Raw genomic sequence first — 26,792 nt, forward strand, 5'->3', positions numbered from 1 at the left:
GGGGAGGGATTCCGGTGGGGAGTGATTCTGGTGGGGAGGGATTCTGGTGCGTAGGGATTCTGGTGCGTAGGGATTCTGGTGGGTAGGGATTCCGGTGGGGAGGGATTCCGGTGGGGAGGGATTCCGGTGGGGAGGGATTCCGGTGGGTAGGGCTTCTGGTGCGTAGGGATTCTGGTGGGTAGGGATTCTGGTGGGTAGGGCTTCTGGTGGGGAGGGATTCTGGTGGGTAGGGATTTTGGTGGGTAGGGCTTCTGGTGGGGAGGGATTCTGGTGGGGAGTGATTCCGGTGGGGAGTGATTCCGGTGGGGAGGGATTCCGGTGGGGAGGGATTCCGGTGGGGAGGGATTCCGGTGGGGAGGGATTCCGGTGGGGAGTGATTCCGGTGGGTAGGGATTCCGGTGGGGAGTGATTCCGGTGGGGAGGGATTCCGGTGGGGAGGGATTCCGGTGGGGAGGGATTCCGGTGGGGAGGGATTCCGGTGGGGAGTGATTCTGGTGGGGAGGGAGTCTGGTGGGGAGTGATTCTGGAGCTGGTGGTGGTGGTGGTGGTGGAGAGGTCAGGGTGCTTTGGTTTATGGTCGTCTGCACGCACACATACACACCTACACCTACACACACCATGGCAACAACTTTCAGGTCAGACGTGATAGAATGGTAATCACCATAGGAGCTAATTTACTCTGCAATTCTAAGCTCATTTACCCTCTGACACCATTGCTTTGACATAATTTTTCTGACATCATTGCCCTGACATCATTTCTCTGACATCATTGCTCTGACATCATTGCTCTGACACTATTGTACGCTCGATAGAACAACACAATATGTACTGTAATTTTTTTTTTTTACCAGACGGACAGTGGCGCTGTTTCCCCGTTCGGCGCCTTCCCATCTTTAAGGCAAAATGTTTGACTTAAGTCCATATTAGGTCAACTTATCTTAAATCTGAATAGGGCCCACAGAGATCACTGTTAACGTAATGTGTTATCACAGACAATCGATTCTTCATCAAGTTACAAAATAAATATACTACATCATAGTAATATTACAGTTCAACACAAAGTAATATTCGGTGCAAATCAATACTCTACCTACAAAACTTAATCAAAAACAATAATAACTTTATTTCCATAATGTAACACTAATTATGTATATAAATGTGTATTTTCCTGTCCATCCATATACAGTATAATCAGACAAAAATCATGAATTGTGTTACAGTGGGAAAAGAGAGATGGTTGCCGAGCGAGTCCACAGACAGAGTTATAGATGCTATCAGGACAGCCATCCAAAATGGCATCCTATTCCCTATACAGTGTGCTACTTTTGACCAGAGCCCTTTGGGACCTAGGGTGCCATTTGGGATGCAAGCCACAGAGAGCTAGACATGCTATCATAGACATTCATGCAGGACAGGACGGACACCTGTTATCCTATGGACTTACAGAACAGACGGCACTGAATAAGGCAGACTCCTATTGATACTGTTGCAATGCGTACAAAAGCTAAGTTACCCAAGCCCATCCAATCAGAGGTATGTTACCTAAACCCATCCAATCAGAGGTATGTTACCTAAACCCATCCAATCAGAGGTATGTTACCTAAACCCATCCAATCAGAGGCATGTTACCTAAACCCATCCAATCAGAGGTATGTTACCTAAACCCATCCAATCAGAGGTATGTTACCTAAACCCATCCAATCAGAGGTATGTTACCCAAGCCCATCCAATCAGAGGTATGTTACCCAAACCCATCCAATCAGAGGTATGTTACCTAAACCCATCCAATCAGAGGTATGTTACCTAAACCCATCCAATCAGAGGTATGTTACCCAAGCCCATCCAATCAGAGGTATGTTACCTAAACCCATCCAATCAGAGGTATGTTACCTAAACCCATCCAATCAGAGGTATGTTACCTAAACCCATCCAATCAGAGGTATGTTACCTAAACCCATCCAATCAGAGGCATGTTACCCAAGCCCATCCAATCAGAGGTATGTTACCCAAGCCCATCCAATCAGAGGTATGTTACCTAAACCCATCCAATCAGAGGTATGTTACCTAAACCCATCCAATCAGAGGTATGTTACCTAAACCCATCCAATCAGAGGTAGGTTACCTAAACCCATCCAATCAGAGGTATGTTACCTAAACCCATCCAATCAGAGGTAGGTTACCTAAACCCATCCAATCAGAGGTATGTTACCTAAACCCATCCAATCAGAGGTATGTTACCTAAACCCATCCAATCAGAGGTATGTTACCTAAACCCATCCAATCAGAGGTATGTTACCTAAACCCATCCAATCAGAGGTATGTTACCTAAACCCATCCAATCAGAGGTAGGTTACCTAAACCCATCCAATCAGAGGTATGTTACCTAAACCCATCCAATCAGAGGTAGGTTACCTAAACCCATCCAATCAGAGGTATGTTACCTAAACCCATCCAATCAGAGGTATGTTACCCAAGCCCATCCAATCAGAGGTATGTTACCTAAACCCATCCAATCAGAGGTATGTTACCCAAGCCCATCCAATCAGAGGTATGTTACCTAAACCCATCCAATCAGAGGTAGGTTACCTAAACCCATCCAATCAGAGGTAGGTTACCTAAACCCATCCAATCAGAGGTAGGTTACCTAAACCCATCCAATCAGAGGTATGTTACCTAAACCCATCCAATCAGAGGTATGTTACCTAAACCCATCCAATCAGAGGTATGTTACCTAAACCCATCCAATCAGAGGTAGGTTACCTAAACCCATCCAATCAGAGGTATGTTACCTAAACCCATCCAATCAGAGGTATGTTACCTAAACCCATCCAATCAGAGGTATGTTACCTAAACCCATCCAATCAGAGGTATGTTACCTAAACCCATCCAATCAGAGGTATGTTACCTAAACCCATCCAATCAGAGGTATGTTACCTAAACCCATCCAATCAGAGGTATGTTACCTAAACCCATCCAATCAGAGGTAGGTTACCTAAACCCATCCAATCAGAGGTATGTTACCTAAACCCATCCAATCAGAGGTAGGTTACCTAAACCCATCCAATCAGAGGTATGTTACCTAAACCCATCCAATCAGAGGTAGGTTACCTAAACCCATCCAATCAGAGGTATGTTACCTAAACCCATCCAATCAGAGGTATGTTACCTAAACCCATCCAATCAGAGGTATGTTACCTAAACCCATCCAATCAGAGGTATGTTACCTAAACCCAGCCAATCAGAGGTATGTTACCTAAACCCAGCCAATCAGAGGTAAGTTACCCAAGCCCATCCAATCAGAGGTAGGTTACCTAAACCCATCCAATCAGAGGTATGTTACCTAAACCCAGCCAATCAGAGGTATGTTACCCAAGCCCACCCAATCAGAGGTATGTTACCCAAACCCAGCCAATCAGAGGTATGTTACCCAAGCCCACCCAATCAGAGGTATGTTACCCAAACCCAGCCAATCAGAGGCATGTTACCCAAGCCCAGCCAATCAGAGGCATGTTACCCAAGCCCATCCAATCAGAGGTATGTTACCTAAACCCATCCAATCAGAGGTATGTTACCTAAACCCAGCCAATCAGAGGCATGTTACCCAAGCCCAGCCAATCAGAGGCATGTTATCCAAGCCCACCCAATCAGAGGTATGTTACCCAAGCACACCCAATCAGAGGTATGTTACCCAAACCCAGCCAATCAGAGGCATGTTACCCAAGCCCAGCCAATCAGAGGCATGTTATCCAAGCCCACCCAATCAGAGGTATGTTACCCAAGCCCAGCCAATCAGAGGCATGTTACCCAAGCCCAGCCAATCAGAGGCATGTTACCCAAGCCCAGCCAATCAGAGGCATGTTACCCAAGCCCAGCCAATCAGAGGCATGTTACCCAAGCCCAGCCAATGTCTCAGAGTCCAGTGTAGAGTAGCTGAAAGGAAAGGGATACAGTGAAAATAAAGGCTTGTGTCAAAAGAGAGGAAAATGAATTTAAAAAACCCAAGAGGAAGACTGTCAGGGCATGATGTCATCGTTAGAGGGCCAGATTATTTAACATCGGGGTTGCTAGGTAGGACTACCAGAGAATATCATGACTCTGTCATGACATTGGGAGACAGTTCAGAGTTCGGAGGCCAACATCTTTAGTAATTCTTGCATTAGGAATTTGAAAGGGAAGCCAATAGATCCGAAGATGGATTGTCAAAAGAAGAGAGCAAAAAATACCAATTAGATAGAACTTCCACAATGACTGACGGAACACCGGAACACCAGGAATGTTAGTCAGTGTTCCAGTGGAATCCTCTGAGTTCCCCTGAGGTTCTTCCTCCTCAGGAATCGTCCTCTGTCTTGATGATATGGAACAACGTGACGTTGAACAGAACCTGGTGTCCATTGTTCCAGCCGTACAGAGCCCGGTCCCTGGCGTTGTAGTCCAACATGGACATGTGGAAGTACTGGTTATGGAAGGGGATGTCTGTGTATTCATAGCTGGAGGTCTTGGTGGAGTACGAGTAGTAGACCTTAGCGCCAGTCAGGTGAGAGTTAGTGATGTAGAGTGTTCCGCAGATCATAAAGGACTCCCCCGCGTTCCGTTTGGAATATTCCGTGTTCCAGGTTCCGAGGACCTGTAGCGTGTCGGGGTTGAGCTGGCTGATGACGATGTTTCCTGCGTTCTGATTGGTGGCGTAGACGGCCCACAGGCCCAGCTCGTCGGCCATGAGGTCTATGTCGGAGTAGCCTCCCCAGGTGTAAGGGTAGACGTTGTGGAAACCGGCCTTCTCCAGGGCTCTCTGGGTCACAACGCGGCCCGTCTCGAAGCGATAACACACCACGATGTTGCTCTGGGCCTTGTTGTAGTACAGAGAGCCATTGTACACCACGTGGTCGGTCCCGGCCCACTTGAACGGCAGGTTGTAGGTCCGAGACTCGGCCCCGGAAACAAAGTCTGCTATGGACTTGTACTCTTTGACGATCTTGTTGTTGGTGTAGTTATCCATGTACCAGACCTGGGTTAGAACACAAGTACAAGAGAACATTAACAATTTAAAGGTCTACTCTGTACGTACATTAGTCACAACATAGCACATGGGTCGTTCCACCAATCCTTTTGAAATGTCCTGTAACTATTTTATATCCCGAATTTCAACATTCTGTCATAAAAAGTACGTTAAGCTTCGTTAAAAAAAGAACATGTTTTCCCATCTCAAGAGGTTAAATAACAATACATACTATAGTAATAAGTGCATATTAAGTATCAAATGAAGTAACAGGGTTCTTCTTGGATCAGCCATAAATTCCCTTGTGACAGGAGGAATGGTAGAAGGGTGTTCTATGCAACAGGGAATGACAATTGAAGGCCAGCTTCACATATTTTTTAAAATATATTTTACATTTCTAGTCTGTCTATCTATTAGTGACGTGTAATGCTCGTTCCACTCAGTTTTCCACCACAAAACACCAGAAAATGGACAACATTTTTTAAACCAGCTCACCTACTTTAAAGCTATTATTTGACTATTAGATGTTTCTTTAGAAAAAAATATTCTGTAAAGAAATAGTTTTACCATATTAAAAGGAAAATTCAGTCCACGTTAAAAGTGTTGACCATAAAATGAGGGACAGACGTAAATGAATCACTATTATCTTTAGAAATGACTTTGTCAAAGAAACAAAAATAACTCGTGTTTTACAATGATGGTGCAAACTTGCGATACATTTTGGGATTAAGTTAAAATATTCCTAGAAGTGACACAGGGTTGACGGAGGGTCAAAATACTGAATTTTGTCACTTTTTAACAAGTCTTTATTCAAATAGAAAAATCTGAATGACTGAATTATCCATGTGGTCTGTATTAAAGGGCACTTTGTATAATATAACAAGCTTTTAAAATTCAATATTGGTGCACAATTTCTACATAAAATATCAAAGGGACCCAAAAGGCCCTCTTTTCGTGGAAAGACCCACATACAGCCAAAACAGAAGATTGGACAAAGCCACATCAGCTCTTTGTCTCAATTGCCTTTCCATCACTTTGAAAGCAGCAGCATTATGATGTAGTTAGACCTGCCCAATTGTATATTTAAGCAATAAGGCACCAGGGGGGGGGGGTTATACCACAGCTAAGGGCTGTTCTTATGCATGCCACCAGGTATGACACAACGCGGAGTGCCTGAACACAGTCCTTAGCCGTGGTATATTGGCCATATACCACAAACCCCTGAGTTGCCTAATTGCCATTATAAACTGGTTACCAATGTAATTAGAGCAGTAAAAATAAATGTTTTGTCATACCCATAATATACAGTCTGATATACCATGGCTGTCAGCCAATCAGCATTCAGGGATCGAACCACCCAGTTTATAATTATTCATAGATATTACACCCATGAACTCTATCTATCCATCTATCCATCTATCCATCTATCCATCTATCTATCTATCTATCTTATCTATCTTATCTATCTATCTTATCTATCTATCTTATCTATCTATCTGTCTATTGTGGCGTACCACGAACTAGCCACCAGGGGGAGTCTCGTTGAGGCCAAGTGACAGGCGGAGTCTACATCACGCGGCGGTGGCTACCTCTGCTGGACGTGCCAGGTCTCGACGGGTCCACCGGCCAGGACTAATCGGAGCTGATTGAGGCTGGAGAGTAATCTAGGGGCTGATTGGTCACCAGCCGTACGGGGCCCATAAAGCTGCCAGGAGGGCAGCACAGGGAAGAGGTTGGAAGAGGTGAGAGGTTGCTACCGGATATACGTCCTCATGGTCTGCTAGAACCGAGGGGCTCGGTGTTCTACCCCAGAGGAGACAGCATTCCCCGGGGGCCAGAAGTTGGTAACCCGGGTCTCCTGGAGAAAACCGGTTTATTTTATTTTTTCGGTTTAAATAAACACCCTTGAAACTGAGGTGTCATACTTGTGTCTGTGTTTAGATCAAACCCCCTGGTCTGAGAAACGATCTGTCTATCTGTCTGTCGGTCGGTCCTTCCTCCACTCACCCGGTTGTTTCTAGGGGAGGCCTGTGGATCAGTCATCCAAGCTCCAAACCGTGAACCAGAGGTCTTCACCGTCACAGGTCCAGTGATCTTCATCAGTTTACCACATGCTGTTCACGCACGCACGCACGCACGCACACACACACACACACACACACACATATTCAGGTTAGATTTCCCCTGACTGTGTTAGTTCTTAACAGCTCATGTCATGCCTCTGACCACTGTAACACTCCACCTGTTATCTAGTTAATCTGTGATGGAACGCTATTCCTTATTCCAATAGGGCTCTGGTCAAAACTAGTGCACTATAGTGAATATGGCTCTGGTCTATAGTAGTGTACTATATAGGGAATAGGGCTCTGGTCAAAACTAGTGCACTATATAGGGAATAGGGCTCTGGTCAAAACTAGTGCACTATATAGGGAATAGGGCTCTGGTCAAAACTAGTGCACTATAGCTATTCCTTATTCCCTGATTAAACAGCATGATCATTACACAGGTGTACTTTGTGCTGGGGACAATGAAAGGTAACTTTATAATGTGCAGTTTTGTCACACAACACAATGCCAAAGATGTCTCAAGTTTTTAAGTGTGCAATTGGCATGGTTACTACAGGAATGCAGTCATCCTATTGAATCAAATATTTATCAGATACCAGGTGCTTGTGAATTCAAATAGACTTCATTACAAAAAAGTAGCAAAGCCGAGCAATTCCATGGAAGAACTGAATATCCATTCTTAGTGCTCTGCTTTTATACAGTCTTACCCCTAGATACCCCTGATCCTTACATAACATCGTCACTCCACTTTATGAATCTTGTTGTCTTGCTTAGTTTCCATTCTCTTATTGGCTCAGACATCGGGGCATAGATTCTATTGGTGGAGTGACACACAGACACGTACACTCCTACTGCCGGTCTAATGGTGCCTATAACTGATTAGCTAATGTTCCTGTCCAAAGGTCTTCACAAGTTCAGGCCGATGTTGTCTATGTGTGATTAACCCATGTGCACGTCCAGTAGCCTTCACCAGATCAGATATGGCCCAGACCAGTCTGTGTTGGTCTACCTCGCCTCATCCACACAGATTCTGCTTAAGTTCTGTTTGTTTTACATGTTTACGTGGTGGTGGTGGCAGCATCCTGCTGTGGGGATGTTTTTCCATCAGCAGGGACTGGGAGACTGGTCAGAATTAGAGGAATGATGGATGGCTCTAAATACAGGGAAATTCTAGAGGGAAACCTGTTCCAGTCTTCCAGAGATGAGACTGGGGACGGAGGTTGACCTTCCAGCAGGACAATGACCCTAAGCATACTGCTAAAGCAACACTCGAGTGGTTTAAGGGGAATCATTTAAATGTCTTGGAATGGCCCAGGCCTCAATCCAATTGAGAATCTGTGGTATGACTTAAAGAGTGCTGTAGACCAGCGGAACCCATCCAACTTGAAGGAGCTGGAGCAGTTTTGCCTTGAAGAATGGGAAAAAATCCCAGTGTCTAGATTTGCCAAATTTAAAGAGACATAGCCCAAGAGACTTGCAGCTGTAATTGCTGCAAAAGGTGGCTCTACAAACTATTGACTTTGGGGGGGATGAATAGTTATGCACGCTCAAGTTTTCTGTTTTTGTGTCTTATTTCTTGTTTGTTTCACAATAAAAAATATTTTGCATCTTCAAAGTGGTAGGCATGTTGTGTAAATCAAATGATACAAACCCCCCAAACATTTATTTTAATTCCAGGTTGTACGGCAACAAAATAGGAAAAACGCCAAGGGGGGTGAATACTTTCGCAAGCCACTGTAGTAGCCTAAACCTATCACTGTAACATTGAGCTGGGTAAATTAGAATATGAATGACAGTCATCCAATAAGCTATAATAGAAACCGTGCTCAAAAAAAGAATCCTGAACGTCACAAACCGCCACTGGTGTGTCTGTCCGTGTGTTTGCTTGTGACTCACTGAGTTTGCCCATGCAGTTGCGTAGCCTGCTCTCCAGATTCAAGACCCTCTGTTGTAGTTCCTCAGAGTCGTAGACCCCTATCTCCTCCTGGATGGCTGTGAGCACCATGGACAGGTTCCTGATCTCCTGTTTAAACTGGACGATGAGCTGGGCATCAGTCTTGTACTGCTCCAACACAGGGATCAGAGGCTGTAGGGCATCCATCTTACCCTTCAACTCCTATAGGGAGGGAAACACAGGGATCAGAGGCTGTAGGGCATCCATCTTACCCTTCAACTCCTATAGGGAGGGAAACACAGGATTCAATTCAATTCAGTTCAACTCCTGGGGAAACATAGGGTTCAATTCCTTTCAGTTCAAATCCTGTGGAATGACAAACACAAGCCCAGCGGACAAAATGTTGCATGGAACACCAATCATTAGCATCCCGGAACACCAATCATTAGCATCCCGGAACACCAATCATTAACATCCCGGAACACCAATCATTAGCATCCCGGAACACCAATCATTAGCATCCCGGAACACCAATCATTAGCATCCCGGAACACCAATCATTAGCATCCCGGAACACCAATCATTAGCATCCCGGAACACCAATCATTAGCATCCCGGAACACCAATCATTAGCATCCCGGAACACCAATCATTAGCTTCCCGGAACACCAATCATTAGCATCCCGGAACACCAATCATTAGCATCCCGGAACACCAATCATTAGCATCCCGGAACACCAATCATTAGCATCCCGGAACACCAATCATTAGCATCCCGGAACACCAATCATTAGCATCCCGGAACACCAATCATTAGCATCCTGTTGTTTTCTGATTGCAGATAAATCACATAACAAGATTAGAAAATAAATCAGTTGACAACCTGGCCATGATGTCACGAAATATGTTAATTTGAAAGCTTGGTAGCTTGTGTCAAAGGGTATTGTATGTCCCTGCAAATGTTCCTCTAATTTTCCTATCAAACAAACTTACCTGGAAGTTTCTGTTGACCTTTGTCTTCCTCTTGGTCTCTATCTGTCTGAACTTTGACCTTAGCTCTTTGAACCGGCCTTCCATCCTCATGATGTACTGGAAGTCTCTCTGAGTCCGCAGGTTCAGCACCTCGATTGACTGGGACATGTTCTGGACCTACAGGACAAGAGAAGAAGAAGAGGCATCACATTAGTTGTTCTACACCTTAACGAAAGAGAAGAAGAGGCATCACATTAGTTGTTCTGCACCTTAACGGAAGAGAAGAAGAGGCATCACATTAGTTGTTCTGCACCTTAACGAAAGAGAAGAAGACACAACATTGGTTTTCTGCACCTTAACGAAAGAGAAGAAGACACAACATTGATTTTCTGCACCTTAATGAAAGAGAAGAAGACACAACATTGGTTTTCTGCACCTTAACGAAAGAGAAGAAGACAAACATTGGTTTTCTGCACCTTAACGAAAGAGAAGAAGACACAACATTGGTTTTCTGCACCAACAAGATTCAAATGTTTTGATTACAGTTTTGGGCTTCTTTTGTCAATTTTTATTTATTTTTAAGGTTGATTTATTTTTTAAAGGATAGGGACAACAGTGGTGGGTTTAATTTGAAGTAAAAACATTTATTTTATTTTTATAGCTCATCAATTGGTGTGGAACGGGTCTGGACCAAGTTTAGCCAACAGTTAGTTACAATGCTTCCTCCATTGTGTTTGACTTTTACAAAAAAAGAACCACAAAATCACCACTACATCAAACTGTGAGCTACATTATCCACGCTCCTCTGATTCCAATGGTGGGATCCTGAAATGGCCTGGTTGAAACTGTCCTAAGGCGTGTTTGTACATTAGTGTTAACTTTACCACACTGGACCACAGTGAAGAAGATAGAGAAACCCCTTGGCCTGCTAGACAGACAGAATACATTAAAGGCCCATGTTTCATATCATAGATGAGAGTAATGCTAGTGACGTTGGTTCATAATGTGTGTGAAAGTGCATCTGTGTGTGTGTGTGTGTGTTTCCGGTACCTTCTCCAGTAGCTGACGGAGCTGTCCCTCCTTGGCGTCTCTGGAGCAGAGGTTCTGTTCAGGAGCCACCACTGTACAGATACACCTCCCCTCTGTATCCTGGGCCGAGCTGTACACCTGCCAGCCTTTCTTAGGCTTGACTGTCTACACACACACACACACACACACACACACACACACACACACACACACACACACACACACACACACACACACACACACACACACACACACACACACACACACACACACACACACACACACACACACAATGTTCAAGTGAGCTCATTACACAGTAAAATGGTCTCAAATAACCAATGCAAGAGTCCCGTCATGTGATTGGCTAACACACAGTGTCTGTATGGTTAACACACAGTATCTGTCTGGTTAACACACAGTATCTGTCTGGATAACACACAGTGTCTGTATGGTTAACAGTATCTGTCTGGATAACACACAGTGTCTGCATGGTTAACAGTATCTGTATGGTTAACAGTATCTGTATGGTTAACAGTATCTGTCTGGTTAACAGTGTCTGTATGGTTAACAGTATCTGTATGGTTAACAGTGTCTGTATGGTTAACACACAGTATCTGTCTGGTTAACACACAGTATCTGTCTGGATAACACACAGTGTCTGTATGGTTAACAGTATCTGTCTGGATAACACACAGTGTCTGCATGGTTAACAGTGTCTGTATGGTTAACAGTATCTGTATGGTTAACAGTATCTGTCTGGTTAACAGTGTCTGTATGGTTAACAGTATCTGTATGGTTAACAGTGTCTGTATGGTTAACAGTATCTGTCTGGTTAACAGTGTCTGTATGGTTAACAGTATCTGTATGGTTAACAGTGTCTGTATGGTTAACAGTATCTGTATGGTTAACAGTATCTGTCTGGTTAACAGTATCTGTATGGTTAACAGTGTCTGTATGGTTAACAGTATCTGTATGGTTAACAGTATCTACATGGTTAACAGTATCTACATGGTTAACAGTATCTGTATGGTTAACAGTATCTGTATGGTTAACAGTGTCTGTATGGTTAACAGTATCTGTATGGTTAACAGTATCTGTATGGTTAACAGTATCTGTATGGTTAACAGTGTCTGTATGGTTAACAGTATCTGTATGGTTAACAGTATCTACATGGTTAACAGTATCTGTATGGTTAACAGTATCTGTATGGTTAACAGTGTCTGTATGGTTAACAGTATCTGTATGGTTAACAGTATCTGTATGGTTAACAGTATCTACATGGTTAACAGTATCTGTATGGTTAACAGTATCTACATGGTTAACAGTATCTACATGGTTAACAGTATCTGTATGGTTAACAGTATCTGTATGGTTAACAGTGTCTGTATGGTTAACAGTATCTGTATGGTTAACAGTATCTGTATGGTTAACAGTATCTACATGGTTAACAGTATCTGTATGGTTAACAGTATCTGTATGGTTAACAGTATCTGTATGGTTAACAGTATCTGTATGGTTAACAGTGTCTGTATGGTTAACAGTGTCTGTATGGTTAACAGTGTCTGTATGGTTAACAGTGTCTGTATGGTTAACAGTGTCTGTATGGTTAACAGTGTATGTATGGTTAACACACAGTATCTGTATGGTTAACAGTGTCTGTATGGTTAACAGTGTCTGTATGGTTAACAGTATCTGTATGGTTAACAGTATCTGTCTGGTTAACAGTATCTGTATGGTTAACAGTGTCTGTATGGTTAACAGTATCTGTATGGTTAACAGTATCTGTATGGTTAACAGTGTCTGTATGGTTAACAGTATCTGTATGGTTAACAGTATCTGTATGGTTAACAGTGTCTGTATGGTTAACAGTATCTGTCTGGTTAACAGTATCTGTATGGTTAACACACAGTATCTACATGGTTAACAGTGTCTGTCTGGTTAACAGTATCTGTATGGTTAACAGTGTCTGTATGGTTAACAGTGTCTGTATGGTTAACACACAGTATCTACATGGTTAACAGTATCTGTCTGGTTAACAGTGTCTGTATGGTTAACAGTATCTGTATGGTTAACAGTATCTGTCTGGTTAACAGTGTCTGTATGGTTAACAGTATCTGTATGGTTAACAGTGTCTGTATGGTTAACAGTATCTGTATGGTTAACAGTGTCTGTATGGTTAACAGTGTCTGTATGGTTAACAGTATCTGTCTGGTTAACAGTGTCTGTATGGTTAACAGTGTCTGTATGGTTAACAGTGTCTGTATGGTTAACAGTATCTGTCTGGTTAACAGTATCTGTATGGTTAACAGTATCTGTATGGTTAACAGTATATGTCTGGTTAACAGTGTCTGTATGGTTAACAGTATCTGTATGGTTAACAGTGTCTGTATGGTTAACAGTATCTGTATGGTTAACAGTGTCTGTATGGTTAACAGTGTCTGTATGGTTAACAGTGTCTGTATGGTTAACAGTATCTGTATGGTTAACAGTGTCTGTATGGTTAACAGTATCTGTATGGTTAACACACAGTGTCTGTATGGTTAACACACAGTGTCTGTATGGTTAACAGTATCTGTATGGTTAACAGTATCTGTATGGTTAACAGTGTCTGTATGGTTAACAGTATCTGTCTGGTTAACAGTATCTGTATGGTTAACAGTGTCTGTATGGTTAACAGTATCTGTCTGGTTAACAGTATCTGTATGGTTAACAGTATCTGTATGGTTAACAGTGTCTGTATGGTTAACACACAGTGTCTGTATGGTTAACAGTATCTGTATGGTTAACAGTGTCTGTATGGTTAACAGTGTCTGTATGGTTAACAGTGTCTGTATGGTTAACAGTATCTACATGGTTAACAGTATCTGTCTGGTTAACAGTATCTGTATGGTTAACAGTATCTGTATGGTTAACAGTATCTGTCTGGTTAACAGTATCTGTCTGGTTAACAGTGTCTGTATGGTTAACAGTATCTGTCTGGTTAACAGTATCTGTATGGTTAACAGTGTCTGTATGGTTAACAGTATCTGTCTGGTTAACAGTATCTGTCTGGTTAACAGTGTCTGTATGGTTAACAGTGTCTGTATGGTTAACAGTGTCTGTATGGTTAACAGTATCTGTCTGGTTAACAGTATCTGTATGGTTAACAGTATCTGTATGGTTAACAGTGTCTGTATGGTTAACACACAGTGTCTGTATGGTTAACACACAGTGTCTGTATGGTTAACACACAGTGTCTGTATGGTTAACAGTGTCTGTATGGTTAACAGTGTCTGTATGGTTAACAGTGTCTGTATGGTTAACAGTGTCTGTATGGTTAACAGTATCTGTATGGTTAACAGTATCTGTATGGTTAACAGTATCTGTATGGTTAACAGTGTCTGTATGGTTAACAGTGTATGTATGGTTAACACACAGTATCTGTCTGGTTAACAGTATCTGTATGGTTAACAGTGTCTGTATGGTTAACAGTATCTGTATGGTTAACAGTATCTGTCTGGTTAACAGTATCTGTATGGTTAACAGTGTCTGTATGGTTAACAGTATCTGTATGGTTAACAGTATCTGTCTGGTTAACACACAGTATCTGTCTGGTTAACAGTGTCTGTCTGGTTAACAGTGTCTGTCTGGTTAACAGTGTCTGTATGGTTAACACACAGTATCTACATGGTTAACCGTATCTGTCTGGTTAACACACAGTATCTGCATGGTTAACAGTATCTGTATGGTTAACACACAGTATCTACATGGTTAACAGTGTCTGTATGGTTAACAGTGTCTGTATGGTTAACACACAGTATCTGTATGGTTAACAGTATCTGTATGGTTAACAGTGTCTGTCTGGTTAACAGTGTCTGTCTGGTTAACAGTGTCTGTCTGGTTAACAGTGTCTGTATGGTTAACACACAGTATCTACATGGTTAACCGTATCTGTATGGTTAACACACAGTATCTACATGGTTAACAGTATCTGTATGGTTAACACACAGTGTCTGTATGGTTAACAGTGTGTATATGGTTAACAGTATCTGTATGGTTAACAGTATCTGTATGGTTAACAGTATCTGTATGGTTAACAGTGTCTGTATGGTTAACAGTGTCTGTATGGTTAACAGTGTCTGTATGGTTAACAGTATCTGTCTGGTTAACAGTGTCTGTATGGTTAACAGTGTCTGTATGGTTAACAGTGTCTGTATGGTTAACAGTGTCTGTATGGTTAACAGTGTCTGTATGGTTAACAGTATCTGTCTGGTTAACAGTGTCTGTATGGTTAACAGTGTCTGTATGGTTAACAGTGTCTGTATGGTTAACAGTGTCTGTATGGTTAACAGTATCTGTATGGTTAACAGTGTCTGTATGGTTAACAGTATCTGTATGGTTAACAGTGTCTGTATGGTTAACAGTGTCTGTATGGTTAACAGTATCTGTATGGTTAACAGTGTCTGTATGGTTAACAGTATCTGTCTGGTTAACAGTGTCTGTATGGTTAACAGTATCTGTATGGTTAACAGTATCTGTCTGGTTAACACACAGTATCTGTATGGTTAACAGTATCTGTATGGTTAACAGTATCTGTCTGGTTAACACACAGTATCTGTATGGTTAACAGTATCTGTATGGTTAACAGTGTCTGTCTGGTTAACAGTGTCTGTCTGGTTAACAGTGTCTGTATGGTTAACACACAGTATCTACATGGTTAACAGTATCTGTATGGTTAACACACAGTATCTACATGGTTAACAGTATCTGTCTGGTTAACAGTATCTGTATGGTTAACAGTGTCTGCATGGTTAACAGTATCTGTATGGTTAACAGTGTCTGTATGGTTAACAGTGTCTGTATGGTTAACAGTGTCTGTATGGTTAACAGTATCTGTATGGTTAACAGTGTCTGTATGGTTAACAGTGTCTGTATGGTTAACAGTGTCTGTATGGTTAACAGTGTCTGTATGGTTAACAGTGTCTGTATGGTTAACAGTGTCTGTATGGTTAACAGTGTCTGTATGGTTAACAGTGTCTGTCTGGTTAACAGTGTCTGTATGGTTAACAGTGTCTGTATGGTTAACAGTATCTGTCTGGTTAACAGTATCTGTATGGTTAACAGTGTCTGTCTGGTTAACAGTGTCTGTATGGTTAACAGTATCTGTCTGGTTAACAGTGTCTGTATGGTTAACAGTATCTGTCTGGTTAACAGTGTCTGTCTGGTTAACAGTGTCTGTATGGTTAACACACAGTATCTGTCTGGTTAACAGTATCTGTCAGGTTAACACACAGTATCTGTCTGGTTAACAGTGTCTGTATGGTTAACAGTGTCTGTATGGTTAACACACAGTATCTGTCTGGTTAACAGTGTCTGTAATGTTATGTTAATGTCTAAAATGATGTAAAGGTGATGTCTATATACCCCTTGTCTCTCCACACTCCATTTCAACTCTGGAAGCTTTGAAGGACCAGTGGGTAAATCTCTTTCAATTCAATCCATTTTTTGGGGGACAGAATTCCTTTTGATTTGAAGGACACCTTCCATACAGTGAGCTCAGAAAGTAACTTTTTTTTGGACCTGAATGCCCAAAATTCAAGAGATAAAGGTGTTCAGAGTTTACCTATTTTGCACACCCCACCATACCATCACTGGAAAAAACAAACACTTGAGATTGGTGTCATTTAAATGTTTACAAACTGGGTTATCTAACTATTTTATAATTTCTTAAAATAAGTTTTTTATTTTAATTTTATGTATGTAATCTTTTAATCTTAAACGTAAATGTTATAAAAATTGCATAATTATTTTCATAATCGCATTTGTTGTTTGCCGAACCTATTTGACATAATCTGAGGTTTGATGTTGTGCCCGCCATCATGCTTTTGAATACAGGGGTCAAGGGTCAAGTTTTGGCTGATAGATGTACTTTCAAACGATACCACAAAGATGGTTGGAGTTCCACACATCAGACGACATTGACTTGAATGGGAATATCAGTTGGTTTAAATAATACTGTCAATCCTCCAAGAGGAAACCTATTGGAATCATAGAACTATAGCTAATACAATAGACATGGCCATTTAAGTTGACATTCGATGGTGGGCTGGACCGGCGGCCATCTTTGTGGTAGTAATAAAGAAGTTATAATTTCAATTCAATTCAAATTGCAATGGTGTACCAGTTCAATTGCAGTGGTCTGAAAGTGTAGGTTCATTCTATGAAACTGTTTTCTATGACTGAAATGAGACCCGTCCGGGGATTCAGGAGCATGTTGTGTTTCAACCGATGGCGTGCACAACAAAAAACCTCAGATGATGTGAGGTAGGGTCTAATCTACAACATATAGACGTGTTTTTAGATAATTGGCGATAAAGATTTAAAAATAATAATAATAATCGAAATGTATATTTAAAGGTCCAATGCAGCAGTTTTTATCTCAATACCAAATAATTTCTGGGGGAACAATTAAGTACCTTACTGTGATTGATTTCAATTAAAATGGTCAAAAAGAAACAAAAATAGTTTCATCGCAAAGAGCAATTTCTCAAACAATAATTTTGCTAGTACTGTCTGGACGTGGTCTGAGTGGGGAGGGTAAAAACTGAAAACTAGCTGTTATTGGCAGAGAGGGTTTGGAACACTCTTAGTGGTTTATTCGCTCATTTACCACCTGGTGATGTCACTAGGCGGGCCATCTAAACTTGAATTACCGACCAGGGGGTCTCCCATTGATTTTGTTAGTCACTCTCACTCAGATATCATATTAAAAATGGAAAAATATGTAGAATTACATGAAATTAGCTGTGAAACATATACTTTTTTATTTATTTTTATCTATACCGTCGAGAGGGGGGGGGGAATGTTTTGCTCTCAGGGTGTGGAGGTGCCTCCCAACAAAATGTTGCTTAAGGCCCCCAAAAGGCTAGGGCCGACCGGCTCTGCCTCCATGTGGATGTGGGTACACAGACCCGCAAGCCACTGTGGTCCCTCATGACAAGTTCCGATTTTTTTTGTGGCCCCCCCCACATCCCCAATAAAGTTGCCCATCGCTGTCTTAGATGGTATTTCTAATTTAGAACCAATAGGAAATTGGTCAGTGTAATTGTGTTGTATAATGATTGAACCCAACATTAAAAAATAGTTACTTCTCTGGCAACTTCCAAGAATCAATATCAGAATACAGCCATATACAGTGAAGGTGAGAGAGAGAGAGAGAGAGAGAGAGAGACAGAGAGAGAGACAGAGAGACAGAGAGACAGAGAGACAGAGAGACAGAGAGACAGAGAGACAGAGAGACAGAGAGAGAGAGAGAGAGAGAGAGAGAGAGAGAGAGAGAGAGAGAGAGAGAGAGAGAGAGAGAGGGTGTGGATAGAGACTGAACATTCTGTCTGACAGCAATAACAAGTCAAATGCAGCTGTCTGTTTTTCTTTGTCTTAACAGTCATTAATCAGTTCAATTTAAACACTGTAGACTAGGGCACTTCAAAATTATATAGAATATATTTATTAAGGGTGTTCTGCTAAATTTGCCCTTAAATATATAAAGAAAAATCTATTCAAAACACACCAACGCAACAGTTAAGAGAGAAAAGCATTACAATACTGTATCCCTGTAAAAGCAACTGAATGGCTTACAGATGTTTCAAACAATGAAAACAGAGAAAGCGATTCAAGCTTGTATTTGTGTTCTCAACATCGTGCCAACATCACCCATTGTAATTCGCACTTCCCAACATTGTATCAGTCTATCTGTCTAAAAGTATAATTATGCAGTTGGTTTTTAATCTAGCTAATAGTCTAACTCCTCACGCAGTGTCTTGCCGATGAAAAGCGCAGTCAACTCACCACAGAAGGGCAGTAGCCGAACAGCAGTAGAAACAGCAGCGGATTCAGCACCACGGACACCACGGACATTCTGCCCACAAACGGGGTCGTCTCCCGTTCCTCTGTCTCGGTATGTTTCAAGCACGTCGCTCAGTCAGTGTGGAAGATGACTGGTGATTGTGCCTGTTATTAATAAGAAGAAAAAAAAAGGTCAAATGCCCCAGCTATTTAACAACTCCAGAGAAAGAGACGAAGGGTAGATCATTGCCAGCGGACTAGTCATCACATTTACCACTGCTCCGAACGCGCATGCTACGCAGGCAGCGCGAGAGACAACATCAGCCGCTCGTGACTGAGTACGAGGTGGAAAAGTTTGTGGCAGCAGAAGGGCTGGTGAAACATCAGCGATGTACAGGGACCTGCAAAGCGGATATGACATAATTTAGGGATACTTGTCTCATCGACCCGATTAATTAATGTGATCAATAAAGACGCAATTGTGAATTTGTGATAAATATCCTACACTGGAGAGAGAGAGACAGACAGAGAAAGAGAGAGAGAGAGTGACAGAGAGAGTGAGAGAAAGAGACAGGGAGAGTGAGAGAGAAAGAGAGACAGACAGAGAGAGAGAAAGAGAGAGAAGTAAACATGTAAACATCTGCATAAACATTGGTAATGTAAACATGTTTCCCATGGCATAAAGCCCTTAAATTGAACTTGAATTGAGAGAGAGATATTTAAATACATGCATATAAGATATCGATGGAAAGGAAAAGCTGTATGCGAAAATTCTAAGTTATTATACCTAAGTAATCACTTACATTTGGTTAAATATTGGAAAATACAACATTTCCCAGAATGCATTAGTTTAACCCTCAAGTTGGCCATAAAGCCTTGAAAAAAAGAAGCCAAACAAATTAAATGGTTGGTGGAAATATAATTGGCTATTCTAAACACTAAGGTTAAAATAGTATATGAACATTGTTTCCATAGAAAAGTGATATGTTCTTTGTTATCTAGAAGTGTGACCAGTCAGATTCAATGAAAGTCTCATGTTCTACGACAGAATGGAATTTTCTTTGAATTGTACTGAATTAAAATCTACTTCCTGTCACTCACACTCTAATTCTAATTATACTGTACATCCTGTGGGGTGTGGCCAATTCAATTCGAATTTCAACTCATGAGTTAAATGGGAGTGAATTCCAACGTTCTGAATTGAGCCCAACCCTGATGGAGCTCGACATTACGATTTTTACTTTGGTCACTACCATTCTTTTTTGTGTATTTTTTTCCCAGAAACAAGGGTGGCTCAATTTACCGCTTTGGCTCAATTTACCCCACTCTCCATTAGCACAAACGTTGCTCACCTTTTAGCCAGGTACACTTATATGGCAACGAATCCTTCCGATCTAACCTGCTTCAGGGCAGGCTAAACGCTTCCCAGCCGAAACAATTCGCTAGAGTTCGTTCATCTATTATGACGACATTTTGTGACGTTTATGGTTCATTTTGGACTTCAGTTTAGTTTTTTTTCGTCTGTTCGGGTACCCAACATTTTTTCTGAACGCCAGCCAAAGTTCAGAGCGGAAGTCTACGCCCCTTTCGTCGGTGATTGATCAACACAGATGGGATTCTTCAATAAAGACTTTGTTGTCAATCAACAAGAGACAAATCGTTTTCATGCACATTTGTTTATTGATTTTTTTTTTTTTTTTTTTTTTTTTCTTGAGTTATCTTAGATGTATACTGGCTAAGGTGTCTCAAAATGGACAAACAGGACTATTGGAGGGGGGGGATCAAAGATCAATTTCCTAATAGATTTATAATTTTAATACCCCTTGAAGAATCCCAAAAATATATAAGAAAATTATTTTATAAAAATGTTTTTGTGGCCTTACTGCTATTAGCCCATACAAATGCAATGATTAACTGATTCACTACATGGAACAACAGATAGTTAAAAAAAAAATGTATTTAACCCTTTATTTTTGGCACTAAACAGTCTCCATATATACTTCCATAAATGTTTTTGTCTGGTATCACAGGACCTTCAGAGGAGTTTTGTGAGGCCTGTGGGCATCCTAGAGAGTCTCACCTTTACACAGAAGGGTCACATTAGTCTGTTTGGATGCAGCAGACAGAAGTTGGCAGATCGGCTGTACCGACTTCATACGAGTCCCAAGACGCTTGTGGGGGTCGTAAAGCAAAACGGAGAACAACATCGTGTTCGTCTGTCACGGCCGTCAAAAGGAGGAGACCAAGGCGTAGCGTGGTATGCATACATTCTTCTTTAACTTCTTTATGATAGTGGGCAGCATTTTCACTTTTGGATGAATTTGGAACTGCCTCCTACTCTGTCCCAGATGCTAATATATGCATATTATTATTACTATTGGATAGAAAACACTCTGAAGTTTCTAAAACTGTTTGAATGATGTCTGTGAGTATAACAGAACTCATATGGCAGGCAAAAACCTGAGAAAAAAACAAAACAGGAAGTGAAAATTCTGAGAGTGGGCGTTGTGAAAGTCATCGCCTATTCAATTCCCTGTATGATATGGATTTGTTTGCACTTCATACGCCTTCCACTAGATGTCAACAGTCAGTAGAACGTGGAATGAAGCTTATACTGTGTTGTGGGACCGGATGGGAGGGGAATGAGTCAGTGGTCTGGCAGATGGCCAGTTCCTGGTCATGCACTTTCCTCATCGTGTCGTCTTGCGTTCCATTACTTATAGAGACTGAAAAGAATTCTCAGAATTCTCCGTTTGGAACGTTATTGGATATAAATGATAACAACATCCTGAAGATTGATTCTCTACTTAATTTGACCAGTTTATTCGACTTGTAATATAACTTTTTGAAGTTTTCGTCCGACGTTTGCCTTCATCTGCGCGAGCGTTTGGACACTATACTACACATGGTAGCAAAATTAGCTAATTGGACATAAGTAATGGACATTATCGAACAAAACAACGATTTATTGTGGAACTAGGATTCCTGGCACTGCATTCTGATGAAGATAATCAAAGGTAAGGGAATGTTTATGATGTAATTTCTGGTTTCTGTTGACTCCAACATGGCGGCTAATTTGGCTATTGTTCTGAGCTCCGTCTCAGATTATTGCGTGGTTTGCTTTTTCGTAAAGATTTTTAAAAATCTGACACAGAGGTTGCATTAAGAAGAAGTGTATCTTTAATTATATGTAAAACATGTATCTTTCATCAAAGTTTATGATGAGTATTTCTGTTATTTGACGTGGCTCTCTGTAATTACTCCGGATATTTTGGAGGCATTTCTGAACATGGCGCCAATGTAAACCGAGATTTGTGGATATAAATATGCACATTATCGAACAAAACATAAATGTATTGTGTAACATGATGTCATATGAGTGTGTCATAAGATGTCATAAGATGTTCAAAGGTTAGTGATTAATTTTATCTCTATTTCTGTTTTTTGTGAAAGCTATCTTTTGCTGGGAAAATGTGTCTATGTACTGAGCTAACATAATTGTTTGGTGTGCAATATCCTATGTCGTATTATGGATGAGCTGGAATGGGAAGCTAGCTGGCTAGCGTCAGAAAACCTTAAGCAGATCTAGCTTGCTTCCCCTCTGGTCTCCAAGGCCCTGGCTGTCTTTCTGCAAGGCCCACTCCACAAGAACAGGGTGGCTTGGGGGGGGGGGGGGGGGGGGGGGGGAGTGACTAGTTACATCAGTCATACCTCCAACTTAAAGGGATAGTCTAGTCAAAAATGTAATTTTCCTGTGTTTTATAATGTATTTATATTTTCACACTATGAGGTTGGAATAATACTGTGAAATTGTGAAAATGCCTTTTTAGTGTAAGAGTTGTTTTTAAATGAAATGTCAGCTTGTTTCGCTTGCCTAGGGTTTTGGATCACCTGGTGTCATCAAGTTAATAGACCAATAACAAAGAGAGTTCCAAACCTCTCTGCCAATAAACAGCTAGTTTTCAGGTTACGACACCCTTTTTAATGTACCATCCGAAAGACGGCACCCTACGCAGGGCAATGTCCCCTTCACTGCCCTGGGGCATTGGGATCTTCTCTGCTTTTATGAAACTTTTATAACAGTTATAACAGTAGTTTTGATTATTGTCCAGTCGTGTGGTCGAGTGTTGCAAGGAAAGACCTTCTGTCCCAGAACAGAGCGGCACGTCTTGCTCTTCATTGTAATCAGAGGGCTGATATAAATACTATGCATACCAGTCTCTCTTGGATAAGAGTTGAAGAGAGACTGAATGCATCACCTCTTCTTTTTATAAGAAACGTTAATGTGTTCCAAATTGTTTGCATAGTCAATTTACACACAGCTCTGACCAACACACTGATCCCACCAGACATGCCACCAGGGGTATTTTCATAGTCCCCAGGTCCAGAACAAACTCAAGAAAGCGTACAGTATTATATAGAGCCCTTATTGCATGGAACTTCCTTCCATCTCATATTGCTCAAATAAACAGCAAACCTGGTTTCAAAAAACAGATAAAGCAACACCTAACGGCACAACGCCTCTCCCCTATTTGACCTAGATAGTTTGTGTGTATACATTGATATGTAGACTACGTGTGTCTTTTTAAAATTGATTTAGTTCTGTCCTTGAGCGGTTCTTGTCTATTAATGTTCCGTATTATGTCATGTTTTGTGTTTTGTGTTTTGTGTAACTCCAGGAAGAGTAACAGCTAATAGGGATCCTTATAAAATACCCAAAAATTTGACCAGAGGGCCCTCTACTGGCCCTCCAACACCACTTCTAGCAGCACCTGGTCTCCCATCCAGGGACCAACCAGGACCGACCCTGCTTACCTTCAGAGGCAGTCCAGCAGGGTGGTATGCTGTTGAAATGATTTGATATTGAGATAAAAACAACTGCATTGGACGAAATCGTTCACTCAAGAGTCAGGAAGTTTCCTGCTCTTCTCAGCCATGTTCTTCTGAATGTTAAGTTTCAGTCTCTTCTCAGCCATGTTCTTCTGAATGTTAAGTTTCAGTCTCTTCTCAGCCATGTTCTTCTGAATGTTAAGTTTCAGTCTCTTCTCAGCCATGTTCTTCTGAATGTTAAGTTTCAGTCTCTTCTCAGCCATGTTCTTCTGAATGTTAAGTTTCAGTCTCTTCTCAGCCATGTTCTTCTGAATGTTAAGTTTCAGTCTCTTCTCAGCCATGTTCTTCTGAATGTTAAGTTTCAGTCTCTTCTCAGCCATGTTCTTCTGAATGTTAAGTTTCAGTCTCTTCTCAGCCATGTTCTTCTGACTGTTAAGTTGTTCAATGTTTGCCAGAGCTAGCGCCATGTGTCTTCACTGACTACCACCATATGGGATGAACAGGGATGATCAACTAACAGATTCATTGATGATTCATTTTTCCAACATACACGCTGATAAAACTGGCACGCACGCAGAATATGAAGCCCCTGCATATAACACAACATATAACATGTGACACAACATGTACTGTGAGATATAACGTGACGTATACCGCCACGCATATCGCGACGTCTAACGTGACGTAAACGAACATGATTGAAAACAAAGAGAACTAAGTATGACAAGGGTATAACAAATATATACATTCTGATTGTTGTCGCTGTTAACAGTGGAGAACACAGTGTATTCTCAATTCTGTCATGACTCTCTCTCTCTGTCTCTGTCTCTCTCTCTGTCGCTCTCTCTCTCTCTCTCTCCCCTCTCTCTCTCTCTCTCTCTCTCTGTCTCTCTCTCTCTCTCTCTCCTTCTCTCTCTCTCTCTCTCTGTCTCTTTCTCTCTCTCTCTCTCTCTCTCTCTCTCTCTCTCTCTCTCTCTCTCGCTCTATCTCTCTCTATCTCTCTCTGTCTCTCTCTCTCTCTCTCGCTCTCTCTCTCTGTCTCTGTGTCTCTCTCTCTCTCTATATCTCTCTCTCTCTCTCTCTCTGTCTCTTTCTCTCTCTCTCTCTCTCTCCTCTCTCTCTCGCTCTCTCTCTCGCTCTCTCTCTCGCTCTATCTCTCTCTATCTCTCTCTGTCTCTCTCTCTCTCTCTCTGTCTCTCTCTCTCTCTCTCTGTCTCTGTGTCTCTCTCTCTCTCTCTCTCTCTCTCTCTCTCTCTCTCTCTCTCTCTATCTCTCTCTATCTATCTCTCTCTGTCTCTCTCTCTCTCTCTCTCTCTCTCTCTCTCTGTCTCTCTCTCTCTCTCTCTCTCTCTGTGTCTCTGTGTCTCTCAATTCAATTCAATTCAATTGACTTTATTGACATGGCAAGTTCATTATTACTTACATTGTCAAAGTATACATATCGAAAAATAAAAATAAAATATATATGTATATATATACAAAATATATATATATTTATATATAAATAAATGGTGGGACCAACAGCAATAATAATAGTAGTAGTGGACATGGGATTACCATTAACAACAACTACAACAACAATATTAATCAGAACAATACATTAAATCAATGGTAGTAGACCAGTGTCAACATGACTTGAGAAGACATATGACCTGGTATGAAAGACAAAACAAAACTAAGCTAAATGGGAAATATTATCAACATTACTTTGCATTTTTCACTGGCTGTCCCTCAGGTTGTGGCAGGAGGACACATATTTGGCTGCCAAAACCGCACATTTTGGCTTTTCACCCCATAAATATTTGATTTTTTCTTCATCTTTTATAGTTTCAAATTCTTTGTATTGAGTTATAATTTTTGGAAAGAAATATGCTCTTAGGTCTGATTTGTCACAGTGTAGTAGGAAATGCACCTCTGTCTCTACCTCTCCCCTGGAGCAGAGTGAGCACAGCCTGTCCTCTCTGGGCAGCCAGGTTTGTCTGTGACGACCGGTCTCTATAGCCAGACTGTGCTCACTGAGTCTGTACCTAGTCAATGTTTTCCTCAGTTTTCTATCAGTCACAGTGGTCAGATAGTCTGCCACCATGTACTGTCTGTTTAGAGCCAAATAGCATTGAAGTTTACTTAGATTTTTCTGTGGTGTCTTTCCAATAGGTTATATATTTTTCTTTCTGTTTTGTGATGATTTGGTTGGGCCAGATTTTCTGAGGGCTGTCCCGAGGCTCTATGGGGTTGGTTTGGGTTGGTGAACTGAGCCTCAGAACCAGCTGGCTGAGGGGACTCTTCTCTGGTTTCATCTCTTGACATTGTAGAGCTGTGTGATGGAATGTTTTAGGGTCACTTGTTTTTAGATGGTTGTAAAATTTGATGGCTCTTTTTTCTATTCGAATGAGGAGGGGGTATTGGCCCAATTCTGCCCTACATGCGTTATTTGGAGTTTTTCTTTGTACTTGCAATACAGTCTTGCAAAACTCTGCATGCAATATTTCAGTTGGATGTTTGTCCCATTTAGTAAATTCATTATTAGAGAGTGGACCCCATACTTCACTGCCATATAGAGCAATTGGTTCTATAACTGATTGAAAAATTTTGAGCCAGATTCTAATTGGAATTTCAATTTTGATGTTCCTTTTAATGGCATAGAATGCTCTTCTTGCTTTGTCTCTCAGCTCATTCACAGCCATGTGAAAGCTACCTGTGTTGCTGATATTTAGTCCTAGATATGTGTAGTTTTTGGTGTGTTCTAATAGAACTGTGTCCAAATAGAATTTATATTTGTCATCCTTATTTCCCGACCTTTTTTGGAATATCATTATATTAGTTTTTTTTAGGTTAACGGTCAGAGCCCAGGTCTGACAGAACCTGTGAAGACGATCTAGGTGCTGCTGTAACCCCTCTTTATTGGGAGACAGCATCACCAGGTCATCTGCGTACAGCAGACACTTGATTTCAGTGTTGTGTAGGGTGATACCAGGTGCTGCCGATTCTTCTAATGTTTTTGCCAATTCATTAATGTAGATGTTAAATAATGTTGGACTTATTGGGCAGCCCTGTTTCACTCCCCGCCCCTGAGAGAAGAAGTCTGTTTGCTTGTTGCCAATTTTAACCGCACATTTGTTTTTAGTGTACATTGATTTAATAAAATCATATGTTTTCCCTCCAATACCACTTTCTATTATTT

General features: G+C 41.3%; 1 protein-coding gene across 2 annotated transcripts; it reads right to left on the reverse strand.

Annotated features, from left to right (window-relative positions):
• Positions 1-1,099: 1,099 nt before the first annotated feature.
• On the reverse strand, positions 1,100-19,302 carry LOC120020686 (noelin-3-like). Of its 2 annotated transcripts, XM_038964392.1 has the most exons (7): positions 19,056-19,302; positions 18,785-18,946; positions 10,979-11,122; positions 9,950-10,105; positions 8,959-9,178; positions 7,004-7,110; positions 1,100-5,005 (listed from the first exon to the last, which is right to left on the reverse strand). In XM_038964392.1, the coding sequence occupies exons 2-7, from the start codon at positions 18,851-18,853 to the stop codon at positions 4,328-4,330; spliced, it is 1,374 nt and encodes a 457-aa protein (XP_038820320.1). In that variant the 5' UTR covers positions 18,854-18,946; positions 19,056-19,302; the 3' UTR covers positions 1,100-4,327. The 2 variants fall into 2 exon arrangements, with proteins under 2 accessions (XP_038820320.1, XP_038820319.1); XM_038964391.1 differs by having other exon boundaries at positions 18,785-19,302.
• Positions 19,303-26,792: the final 7,490 nt, after the last annotated feature.

This window comes from Salvelinus namaycush, chromosome 25 (assembly GCF_016432855.1).
Source record: "Salvelinus namaycush isolate Seneca chromosome 25, SaNama_1.0, whole genome shotgun sequence".
Classification (NCBI taxonomy): domain Eukaryota; kingdom Metazoa; phylum Chordata; class Actinopteri; order Salmoniformes; family Salmonidae; genus Salvelinus; species Salvelinus namaycush.

Excerpts from the sequence above, each read along its gene's own strand:
- LOC120020686 (XM_038964392.1), bottom strand. The coding sequence starts at position 18,853 with ATGTCCGTGGTGTCCGTGGTGCTGAATCCGCTGCTGTTTCTACTGCTG. Across the intron at positions 11,123-18,784 it reads TCGGCTACTGCCCTTCTGTG|ACAGTCAAGCCTAAGAAAGG; the intron begins GTGAGTTGACTG and ends GTGTGTGTGTAG. Across the intron at positions 7,111-8,958 it reads CAACTGCATGGGCAAACTCA|CATGTGGTAAACTGATGAAG; the intron begins GTGAGTCACAAG and ends GTGCGTGAACAG.